The 13,199-nt window shown below is 40.0% G+C and overlaps 1 protein-coding gene across 1 annotated transcript in view; it reads left to right on the top strand.

Moving 5' to 3' along the window:
* LOC147013040 (protein Niban 2-like) overlaps positions 1-13,199 on the top strand; it is a 218,053-nt gene that overhangs the window by 91,032 nt on the left and 113,822 nt on the right. The window contains 1 exon segment of the mRNA XM_085854496.1: positions 8,757-8,859. Coding sequence (XP_085710622.1) covers positions 8,757-8,859 — 103 coding nt within the window.

The following is a 13,199-nucleotide window of genomic DNA, read 5'->3' on the forward strand; positions in this document are numbered from 1 at the left end:
AGCCTTGCACCCCATCCACTTGGTCTCTTGTACACGCAGTATATCTACCTTTCTCCTCTCCATCATATCAGTCAACTCTCGCTCTTTGCCAGTCATAGTACCAACATTCAAAGTTCCAACTCTCACCTCCACACTTCTACCCTTCCTCCTCTCCCACTGCCTCTGGACGCACCTTCCCCCTCTCCTTCTCCTCCTTTGCCCAGCAGTAAGACAGTTTCCACCGGTACCCTGCTGGCCAACAGTACCAGTATGGAAATCCGGTTTATGATCCGTATATTGATTTGGCACAGGTTTTACGCCGGATGCCCTTCCTGACGCAACCCTCCCCATTTTTCTGGGCTTGGGACCAGCACTGAGAGTGCACTAACTTGTGCAACCACAGTGGCTGGGTTTATCTCCAATCCTAATAAACTATCTAATTCCATTTTAAACTTATCTACTGTTTCTGCCGCTACTACCTTTCCAGGGAGATCATTCCATGCATCAACGACTCTGAGTAAAAGACCCTTGCCTTCCTTCCATCTTAACTCACCTCTTCTTTACTCTCAGGATATTGCCTCTGGTCCTATCACTGTCTATTGTGCTGAATAATTCTTCTGCACTTATTTTGTCTCTAACCTTCATTATCTTGGGTTAGGGAAGGTTAATAGAGGTAATAAAGATGCGTTAGAATTGTGGATGACATGGTGGTGCATTGCTTGGTTGAACTTTCCTTCCCGAAAGTTCCTTGTCGTGTGGGGTCCTGGGGTCCCTGTGGTGTCCATCTTGTGTACTCCGTGTTCCCTGCTCCCATCCCTCTCCCTTCCGCGGATCTCCTGGTGTCTCTGTTCCCCACTGTTTTATCCTTCCCTCTCCCACCCCTCTTGCCTCCTGCCCCCATTGTTGTGCATTGTGTGTTGGCTCTCTTACTGGCCTCGACACTGTGCAAAAATTTAAAAAATATATATAAAAAATCCACGCCTCCCGCCGGGCTTTCGGGGCTACTGTTCGCCACCGTCTCGTATTTCCCCCCCATCCAATTGAGCTTTGCTACCCCCGTTGGTCCACCCCGGACCCGCCTCCTTCGAGTTCCCTGTTTTCCTTCCTAAATGTCCCTGTAGTACCATCTTGTTTACCCTGTGTACCCCACCCCATCCCTCTCCCTTCCACAGATATCCAATTGCCTTTGTTCCCTACTGTTTTGTGCTTCCCTCTCCCACCCCTCTTGTCTCCTGCCTTGTTATACATTTCTGTGTATTAGCTCTTACACGAGCTTCGACTTGATATTCAAAAATAAAAAATAAAAAGTCCTCGTGGGAAGAGCGAAACATGGTCCCGCCAGTAATATTTTGGAGTCTGATAACTATTTGACCAGATCATTTGCCTTCTGGGCAGCACTCCACTTTTGGGTAGCTTTCCTTCCTGATAGTCCCTGTCGTGTCCATCTTGTTTACCCTGTGTACCCCACCCCATCCCTCTCCCTTCCACAGATCTCCTCAGGTCTCTGTTCCACACTGCTTTCTTGTTTGTTTTTTGGGGGGGTTTTCCTTCCCTCCCCGGCCCCTCTTGTCTCTGCTCCTCTTGTTGTACGTTATGTGTGTTAGCTCTCATACAAGCCTCGACAGTGCATACAAAAATTATAAAACAACCTATTAAGTGCATCACCAGTGCATGCATTTAGGAGCCATATTAATCAATGGACAAATGCCTCCTTTCTTCTCGAAAAGCCATGTCTCCTTCAGCTGCTCCTCATAGCTGAGTCTAGCTAGGCCCGGAATCAATCTAGTAGCCCTGCGCTGAACCCTCTATGGCCTCTATGTCCTTCCAGAGTTGTGACCAAAAGTGCACACAATATTCTAGATGTGGCCTCACTAAATTCCTGTACAATGTTAACACCACCTCTTTTGATTTATAAATGATCCCCCTCCGAATACAACCTAAACCCTATTTGCTTTACCAATAGCTGCCTGGCATTGTGCTACCTGCTTACCTCCCATATCTATTACCACCCCCAGTTCCTTCTCCTGTGTGAAATGCTCTAAAATTGCCCCCTGCATGATGTAATCTCTTTTCATTGCTTTTACCCATCCCCAGCACCTTACATTTGGTTAAGTTAAATTGTATCTGCCAATCTCTTGCCCAATCTATGCAAGTATCAATACTTTACTGAATCTGGTCACCACCCCCTATGTTATCTATGTTACCTCCAAACTGTCATCTGCAAATTTGGAAAGCCTACTCTTCACTCCACTGTCCAAATCGCTTTTGTAAATAATGGTCTTAGTATTGACCCCTGAGGAACCCCAAACTTGCATCCCCCCTTTCACAGCCACTTTTTGCTTCCTATCACCAAGTCAGTTTGCAATCCAATTAACTCTGACCAGGGATCTGAGACGGACGGAGACTTAATTCCTTTGGTACCAGGTCTCTTTGGAGAATCCTTGGCTATCGCTGGTCAGTCTTTGTGTCCAACGAGCGGTTGCCGAGAGAGACTCAAATGAGATTTGTTACTTGCATAGTCCATGAGTATCAGCTGAGGCTGTATGGACATGTGGCTCATTTTCCTGACTCTGATCCTGCTCATTAGATTCTCTCAGTGAGGGAGTCTCATGAGTGGAAGAAGCAAATCGGCCGACCACCTGCTTTGTGGTTGCACCAGGTTGATCAGCATCTCAAGGAGATGGGGATGGGCCAGGCATATGCGTGGGGGATGGCCAGACGGAGGCCCCTGGAGCACCGGCGGAAAGTGGGCGCAGTGACGTGCTGCTCCAGTGCATGCTCCCATTTCTGACCTGACTTGATCTACACAAAATGCAGTGCTCCCTCACCTATCGCGATTAATGCGTTCCAGACCCACCCGTGATAGGTGAAAATCCGTGAAGTAGAAACCACATATTTATTTAAATATATTTAAACACATTTTAAACGTATTTTTAAACCATTATACAGCATCCACACACTCTTATTAACCTTCCCCACACACACATTTAATCAGTTATTAAAAAAAATTAAAAAATTCATCGGAAATGCGACTTCATGGGGCTGCAAAGCCTAAGACCAAAAATAATTTTTAAAATACTATATTGTACTATAAAATAAAAAAAAACGTATTATGGGTACCGATCTATGAAGATATGACTATGATGATGATGATAGCTGTGCAGTACTGATGACGATGAAGATGACGATGATGAGATGAATGTAGTACTGCACAGCCAAGAAGAGCATTAAATCTCTTCTAGTGGAGGCGCCTCTTCATCTTTGAAAACCCACGATGTAGTGAAGCCGCTAAAAGTGAACCGCGATATAGCAAGTGAGCACTGTATACCATAATATCAAAGTGGAATTATTTTTTTAGAAATTTTTACAAATCAATTCAAAATGAAGAGCTGAAATGACTTGCATCAATAATATTCAATACCTTTTCCATGACACTCAAAATTGAGCTCAGATACATCCAATTTCCTTTGATCATCCTTAAGCCTCAACAACTTGATTGGCACCCGCTTCCGTAAATTAGATATATCTGAATTTCATTTTCAATAGATTTGTAAAAATTTTTGAAAACATGTTTGCACTTTGTCAGTGTGGGGTATTGTGTGAAGATTGGCAACAATATTTTTTTAATTTAATCCATTTTAAATTCAGGCTGTAACACAACAAAATGTGGAAAAAGTCAAGGAGTGTGAATACGTTTTGAAGGCACTGTAATAGTGCATGATATCCGAGTTGAGTGGGAGGGTCTGTCACTGTCACTGTCACTGGAATGCAATATTTGATGAAACTGGTGCACCAACATTGCAATGTGCACTGGACACTGCACGGCTTGTTGCTTGGCTGTCCGTTTAGGGACATCCTGCTGTGTCACACATTCTACCTTCTGTGACAAAATTATAGAACAAGTGCCAACTATATGGGGAATTATTTTTGTTTTTACCCCGTACACACAAAGCGAAAAGTGGGCTTGAGCACTTGGTTAATTTGGAAAGGTTGTTGCAAAAGTTGTAATTTTCTAGTAGTCGTAAAAACTCATCTCTATTTACTGTGGTGTGCACAGAGCTTTGACTTGGTTCGGTTCTAACTTTCCCACTCTCGCCATTCCATACCATCTTCCTGCCTGCATGAGATGATTATATGATCATTTCTCCAATCATGATTTGTTTTTGAGCTTCATGAAGCATTTTGCCAGAAACAAAATTTGTGGGCTGACATGTGTATCATGATAGTGCAATTGTTTCAATACATCGCTGTAGCTGGTGGTGGCTTAGTGGTTAGGGTGGCGGCTTGATATCTGAGGGTCCTGAGTTTAAGCCCCGTTGGCCACTGAATTAATACACCAGGGGGTTGACTCTGCCTGTCATCCTTCCGAGGTCGGCGAAATGAGTACCAGTGTGTACTGGTAGAGGGGCACTGCATCAGCGATACAGTCGCGCTTCCAAGAAATGATTGCTACCCTGGCAGCTTAGCTGCCATACGCAAGAAGAAGAAGAAGAAGAAGAAGAAGAAGAAGAAGAATACTTCCCTTATTGAAGCAAATGATTGTTGAATAAACATGTCACTAAATGTAGTTTTATTTATTAAATTGCTTGTTATTTCTGCCTTTCTAAGGTTTGTTGCTTTGATTATATCTGTAAACACAAAATAAACATCTGTGTGTTTGATTCTACTAACCGAGCTATCTGTTTCCTTAACCCCATACTTATGTTGCACGAAATCGATGCCAGATCCCACACCCCTATCATCAAAACTGCATTTTCTTTCTATCCTTTTTGCTTTGGAGATGCAATACTTTGTAACAATCCCAGATGACTTTGCAATGTATTTTTTGTCAGTTGTGATGTTTTTATTTATTTCTCTACACTGCCTTCCCTCATATTATCTGTCCTTGTCTTCATGTCCATGTCTGTTAGAAGCTCTTGTAGGAGCAGGTATACTTGAACTTGAATAACCTTAGAACACTTGCATGATCAAAGGGACATTAATGTAGTACATGGGAATTGAATCTGTGTTCACAGCAGAGTTGGTGACTCGAGTCGGCAACACGGACCTGAGTCACATTGAAGTCTCAAAATTTTGCGACTTGATAAAATTGACTTGGGACTTGGTTTCTGGGGACTTGCGAATTGAGTTTGTTATGAATTGTTGACTATGTTCAAAAAATAATCATTGAACAAACAGAATTAAAATATATGGTAAATCATTTTCCATCGTGGGCATGCGTGGTTCGGTCAATGATGACATATACTTTGTAAGTGTATACTGCACGTGTGCAGCGCGCCAGCACTCACGGCCACCGGGGTCGCATACCGTTCACTACTAAGGTTAAAGGGAGTGTCCACTCTTCAGACAGCTCACCACATCCAAGCAGGAAGCACCATTCTTACTAACGTGGCAACATGTGAAAACTTAATTCAAACCATTGACATTCCTGCTGGGGGAAACTTGACCCCTGATCAGGAAAGCCATGCACATTCTGCCCAAACTTCTTCAATAATTTTAAATTATTTCATGACATCCTTTAAAAAGGAAAACATAAAAAATATGGTATCTTAAAAGACAATAATTGAAGTTAATAAGTTATATGTTTAATTTTAACGTACGTAATAAATATACAGCAAAAATGAAATATGAAATCTCTTTACCCCATTCCACATTGAATGCTTGGTTCGATGTGTAAACCATTTGACTTGTTTCATGTACATTCGCACAAGTACGTACACTGACTAGTCTTATGTACATATGTTCAAGTGCACTAGATATGAGAAGTAAATTTAACATCAACTTATTTTTGCTGGGAACAAAGCAAAAAAATGTCGACTTCTATGATGTTGACAAGAAAAACTTGGGTTAAAAAGCTTTTCAGAACATACATTGCAATACATGAAGCCATGTGTCTTAATTCCTTGATAGCTTGTACTCCTAGGTAGGTTTATAAGTGAATGTGGGACTCAACACAAGTTGAAGTAATACAATGATGACTTGAGTGAGACTTGTCTTGAGACTTGCCCTCAAAGACTTGAGACTTGGCTCAAGTTACTTGTTGGCATCTCTTGTTCACAGTGTCATAAAGTTAGGAATCAGGTTATATAGCACCAGCAAAATTGTCTTTAAAACTCCTTTTTAACATTTTTAGCATTTCCTCTAACGAGCCTAATATGAACCAATTTCCTCTTGTATGCCATTTACTTCAGAATAAGATCTAAGCATGCCATTTACTTCAGAATATGATATATTTGGAATCCTATGTTCTCTTCTCGGTGTTCACTTTGAAAGAACTAGCTAGATTGAGCCAACCGTTGATTTGACTGTACCTTCTGTTCCTGAATGTTCTTGGAATGGACTCTGTTTTGTTGTTTGTGCCACCTTTGTGGACATTTAGAATCCCTGGCATGGCACTCCATGTGCTTTCCTTTATTTGTTACTTTAGCAGCTTGGCTTGTGCCAAATAAGGCAAGAAATCGAACATGGCTTAAGCTTGGGTGGGAGAAACTTTGCAGCTCCATTTATACTGACACTTTTCAGGCCTGGGGCCAGCTGCTTTCTCCAACAGGCAGTCACATCTGTGGAGTCTGGGGGGTTGTTGGAGTTGGTGTTAAAAGGAGGGGAAATTTGACTGTGGGAGTGGATGGGCCAGCATGGGCACAGATATAGTGTGCCTGGCCAGGCTATAATTTCACGAGTTGAGTGGTCTTCATGTGAAATCTTCCCAAGAAGGATGCAGGATTGGGGTTCAAATTGAAGCTTCAGTTTAGCAGTGTTGTTCACCAATATTTTCATAATATTTTGTTATTCATCCGGAGAACTTTCAACAATTAACAGGTGTGTGACCTTTAAACTGTTGGGCTATTTATATTGAGTGACTAAAAATGGTTGTAATGCACTGGCACAGTTTTTCATTTTCAGCGCCATGTAGTTATTTATTGTTTTCTCTTCTGAAGAAGTTTACTGTTTACGTAATAGACTGTGCATGGAATGTTGGTCATTTCTGAGGTTTTTGGAGTTTTTTTTTCTTGATCTTTAAACAATGAAACAAATTTAAAGCTTTGCACATCTTCCACTATCTGGTGTCTGTCTGTTCGTTTGATTGTTTGTGTGCACAGAATTTTAGTGTTTTTCTATGCAACCACTTGTCGGATTGAGACGAAATTTTCACCATCGAAGCAACTACTCGTGTGGAATATTTTAATGATAATTATGATGTCATAGGTCACATGATGTGGCAGCCCTGTTGGAAAAACCCAAAAACTTTGTACCTCTGTATCTTAGAAACTGCACTAAGGAAAAAAATCCAACTTGTCCCATGGCAAATACTTGTCAGGGGGAATAAGTGTGATTTTTTTTTTCATGACATCATAGGTGCCTTCGTTATGATGTCATTGCATATGGAGAACACTGCATCTGATCAGTATGAAATTTTTTGAGTGTCATCTAGGGATAAAATGGTCCACAGAAAAAAAAATTGATGACACAGTCAGTCACGTGATTCGGTCACCATATTGTTTAAAAAAACAAAAAACAGAAACCTTCAAAAATCTTCTTACCTGAAGTGGCTGAACAGATCGAGGCAAAACTTTACAGGTATGACTGCCTATCCATGAGGAATAAAATGTTCTCACACATGACGTCATAGGTCACGTGGTTTGGCAGCCATATTGTATTTACCCTAAAATGTATAAAAGTCTTCTCCAGAACGGCTGGACAGATCGAGGGGATACTTCACACAAATATTCCCCAATTGCCTTGTACACGTTTGTACACGTTTTTAATTGTACACGTTTTTAAAGGAATAATTGATAGGTCACATTGTTTGGCAGCCATATTGGACTGAAGAAAAATATTAAATAATGTTTTCTATGGACCTGCTTAATCAATCGACATGAAACTTCACAATTATGATCTAGTAGTGATGGGGAATACATGTTTTAAATTTCAACTTGATCAGACACGGTCTGGCAGCTGGAATTGTTTAATTTTTTGATTTGGATTTTTTTTTTTTGAATAAGGTTCACTTGCCTTTGGATGGATGGGTTTGAAGGCAGAGGAGTAACAGCTGAAATGTGAATCCTATCCAGGTTCCTCCTGATGACTTCATCTTTGCCTTTTGCTTCTTCGGATTCCTTCTGATTACTCCAATGCAGGACTGTACCTATTTGGTCTTGCATTTGATTTGATTTGAATTTAATTTATTTTAATCCCATTCTAAATTCAGTTCCATAATAATAAAAAAGTCACGAGTCAGGGTCAGGTGTCCAAGCAAAGCGGGGTTGCATCATTTTTTGAATGTTTCAAGAATAATCTTTTGTCAGTTTAAGGAAGAAAAAAATTTTCGATTTTTTTTTTTTTTTTTTTTTTTTTTTTTTTAAATGCTTGATGTTTTTATTTATTCAATCTTCAATGTTAGAAAACCAAACTATTCAGATACAACCTATTTTCCAGTAACCACAAACTATTTCAAACAAGAATATTGTGAAGTAAATGTTTGTGCAAAATATTCTGGCTTCATGTGGTTAAATTTAAGAATATCTCAAGAGCATGTTCATACGTATATTTGCTGTGAATGTAACCCTTTTGGTGACTCGAGTCACCGATTTGAATTACATTCCCTATATAATGACTCATAAATTATTATTTATCAATTTGATTATTTAGCTGTGTTAATCTGATTCAGGAATATAAAATGGGAATTGGTTGCTTTAAAATTGCTTCATCAATTGTGTAAATACAGTCAGGATGGTATTGCATGTAATAATCTTGTGTTGTATATCTCATCTTGGCAGCGAATGAGCAAGTTACGACTGAGCATTGGCGCTGCAGGCTATTGTGTACTTTCATCTTTTGACGACTACACTGCTCTCTTAGATGCAGCTTTTGAAGCCAAAGGTGAGGCCTGTGGAGCAGTGTTTGTTCTTTTACAGGGTGTGCCCAAAAAAAAACCCCCAAACCCACAAAAATAATCCACAAATCATTTGTTTTAAAACTGAGTTACATAAAACTTCAGGAATGTGCTACATTTTGTGTGATACAAGTTACTGTTTTGATATTTGGTACACCTATAAGACTTTAGTTTGGCACTCGGTTGATCACATTCTCCAACTGTCCACCTCTGCGCTGAATACAGATTTCAATCTGTTGGGCAAAGTTGTTGATTACGGACCTAACTAACTTTCTTTTTGATGGACCTAACTTTCTTTGTGATTGATTTTTAGCTCAAAGATGCTTTGAGGGTTATCCTTGTACACATTGTCTTTGAAATATCCCTAAAGATAAAAAAATAAAAATAAAAGCCAGTAGGCTCAGATCAGGGGAATGTGCGGAACACTCGACGCTGAAGCATCGCCCAATCATGTTCTCACCGGAGTGGCTTGTCACCCACTCACTGGACTCGTATGCACTATGAGGAGTTTCTTCATCCTGTTGAAACCATTGTTGTTCTCTTTGAAAGCTTCTCCTGTGATCAAGAGCAGCCCAGAACTCATTCAGCACTTAATGTAGCACTCAGAGTTGATGGTCATGGCATCACCATCCTAATCTTTGAACCAAAATGGTCCATTTAGCCATACTTACTCATTGCATTCCAGGCTATTCACTTGACTGAATGTAAGGGTGTCTGGCAAACCTCATCGGGTGGTACCGTGCCCCAGTAGACATTGTTCCTTGAGTTGCCTTGGTCATCAAGCAAAAAGTGAACCTCATCAGAGAACCAAATGTCGTTGAGAAAAACCAGGCTTCTCAATTTTATCCACAAACTGCTGAGCAATTTCAAGATGCTCACTTTTGTCTTGGTCAGCGAGTTAGTGTCTGACTTGTATTCTGTCTGGATAAAGTTTAATGTCATCACGGAAAATCCTCATGAGACTTGACACTGTCAGTCCAAGTTCTTGACTGTGGTTCTGAAGCAAATGTTTTGGACTGTTTCTGACTGACTTGTACCCTCTCAATGACCTCCGGAGTTCTCAGCAAAGGGCATCCAGAATGAGTTGGTCTGTCCGTTGATTATTATTTTAAGTTGTGCACAGTTCCTTGATCTCAAAATGCATTCGTCCATTTTAATATTCTTTCTTTGCACAGGCGGTGTCTGCAATTAAATTCTCTCGAACCTTCTTTGACTTTGGATGAAGGATTGCATTTCGATGAAGGATTCTAATACAGAAAGCACCTTCTCATTTGTCCAGGGCATCGTTTCCTACAGTACCTCTGCTATAATTATCTGAAATTAAAGAGAAAAAACATGAAAAAGAAATTGATGGTGAATAAAACGGAAGCTTTTCTATTTTTATTTTTATATTTATTTTTTGTTGCCACACCTGGTTGGCACTGTACTATTGCACGCTGTTGCTCTGCATGATTTTTTTTTTTGAAAATTTGTTTTTGTTTTATTTTGGAAGTTGACCTGATTCAGAAAGTGTCTTGTCTGTGGGGTCTTAATTAAGCTCCCAAACGGAGACAGTTAAGTGATGATGCACTTGGTTAACTGTGAACATTTCTTACCAAACAGAATCTCACAATATTGACGATTGTTCATCCTTTGGAAGGAAGTGGTAATGACTACAGATAGACCCATATACTTGCTGTTGATAGAACTTGCTACATATTTAATTTGCTTAATTAAAAGTATATATATATATATATATTGAATCGTGGGTAACTTTCAAGTCCTGACTCCAGAGTAAAGGATTCATTTTATAGATTCTGAGCTCTAGTTTGGTAAAGGCCTTCTTTGCACTGAATACTATCAGCTGTGAATGATCCCAAGTGAAATGGTCTGCTATCTGCTGCTGCTGCAGGATAAGAATCTGCAGTATTTGATTTGATAAAGAATAAAATTTTCCTTGATGACCTTTCAACATTTTATCCCTCGACTAGCAGACTACCTGCCCTATGGGCAATCTTGTTCCAAGCATGAAACACATTCTTCTCATGCATACCTTTATTTGGGTGGTGTGTAGGCAACTGACAGCTCTGGATACACAAACCACCCCCACCCCCCGGGATTACGTGCACGAAGTAAAAACATACCTACTTATAATTCAAAACACCTCACTGCACTGGAAAATGTGGGGACAGGAATACTGCACTGTAAAGGTGGGTCCTTGTAATACCCTCCCTTATCTGGAGGTGGCGCTACATCATACACATTTACATAGGGAATTTGCATCCACTCCCTTCCTCTCCTCCCCTCCTTTCCCCACCCCCTACCCCCCCCACGACCACTGGCAAAGATAAAAAAACACCTCGATACATTATTTAGGGTCACGCTGATCCTATGAAGCAAGTATGGATGTATTCTGCCCAGACCTGTAGGAGGAGTAGCGTGACAAACAAAACACCCAAACACCGGTCTGTGAATTATAGTAAGGTATCCAGGCTCAACTCATGACTGGCCAGTGAGTTCTACTTGCTCTTTCTGGGGAGGCAAGAGGATCATTGGTTGAATTGAAAACCACCTTGCACAGAATATTGCATAACTAATTACAGTATCGCTACAAAAAAGTTTTTCTGCGAAGTATGAGGCTCATTGAGGTGGTGCCCTCTAGGCATCTTTAAAACAAGGCCATTTATCAGACATCATTATGCATGCTTGAATTTCAGGGACATAAGTAGACAGTGGACATGTCAACACAGTAAATGGGATTTGATAAACTTGGGATTCCAGCTTGATGATGCAAGTGTTTAGATGGGAACTTGAATCGGACCATTTTTCTAGTGCAGCTTCCTTCAAACAATTCTGAGACACTCATTTCAAAAGATTTTAAAATGTTTGTCTTTATCATCAGAGTACAAAGCTGCACATGCACAAAGTATTCAGAATCATTTTATGTAGGAATAGAGTTTGAGATGAATGGCTGCATAGAAATTTGGGAGAGGCATTTTAGAATCGTTTTCTTAACTAACTAACAAACATGATGACAAACATACAGGTGTAGGAAACAAAATATACAAGAGGGGGAGGGAGGAGTTGGTGAGCTGGTCATCTGGAACTCTGGAGTGAATCATCCAGTCTCCCAGACCCACATTTTAGATCTGTATCTGGGCTGTTACACAGACAAAGTCATCTGTGGCATTATGTTTTTGGGTTGTCCATCAGTCCGTACGTACGTCCATCCATGCTAATTTTCTCTTTTCTCTGCAGCCGCTTATCTGATTGAAACTAACTTTACACCATAGGTGCGACTACTCATGTAGGGGTTTTAATGATGTTTATGTCATCGGTCACATGGTGTGGCAGCCATGTTGAAAAAAGGAAAAATTTTGGACCTCTATCTCTGAAACCACTATATGGAAAAAATTGAAACAGCATATATCAAGTACTCTCCATGGGAAACAATTGTGATTAAAAATAATAGTAATAATTTTTTTTGATGACAAAGTTATGATGTCAAAATTGCATACGTCAAATGTTTTATCTGATCAGTATGAAAAATTTTGAGGGTCATCTTGGACTAAATTGTATAGGGTGAAAAAGATTCATTGCATCATCAGTCATGTGGTTCAGCAGCCATATGTTTTTTTGTTTTTATTTTTTAACATAAAAACCTTCAAAAATCTTCTCCGAAACGACTGAACAGATTGAGGTGAAACTTTTCAGGTATGATCACCTATCCATGAAGAACAAAAAGTTCTCCACCTATGACGTAATATGTCATATGGTTTGTCAGCTATGATTTTTTTTTTGAAGAATAAACCTTTAAAAATCATCTCCAGAACGGCTTGACAGATTGAGGGGAAACTTCACCCAAATGTTCCCCAAGCCTTGGGGATACCAGGATGTTCATTAATAATTTATAGGTCACAAGGCCTGGCAGCCATATTGAATTGAACAAAAATCTTTTAAAATACCTATATTTCTCTTGAACTGCTTCATCCATCTATGTGAAATGCCATAATTATGATCTCGTAGTATTGGGGAATATATCTTTTAAATTTCAACCTGATTGGACACATGGTCTGGCAGCCAAAATTATATAATATTTTAAATCTGGGTTTTGGGATTGAAATCAAACTTGGTACAAGTATAATAATGATTTAATAATGTGGCGGAGGCATATCTGGCGACATTGCAATGTCGAAGAGTGCCCTTCTATTCTAAAAATAGCTGGCATTGGTCTTTTTATCTCGGCTTTTTTGTTTTCCCTACAAGAGTGAGGCTCATGCAAGAGCAAAGTGAATTGAGAGGTGAACAATTCTGACAACTGTCAAGGAGATAAACAAACAGGAAAGAA

This window comes from Eptatretus burgeri, chromosome 14 (genome assembly GCF_056783735.1).
Source record: "Eptatretus burgeri isolate ZD-2024b chromosome 14, Ebu_testis_v1, whole genome shotgun sequence".
Taxonomy (NCBI): Eukaryota; Metazoa; Chordata; class Myxini; order Myxiniformes; family Myxinidae; genus Eptatretus; species Eptatretus burgeri.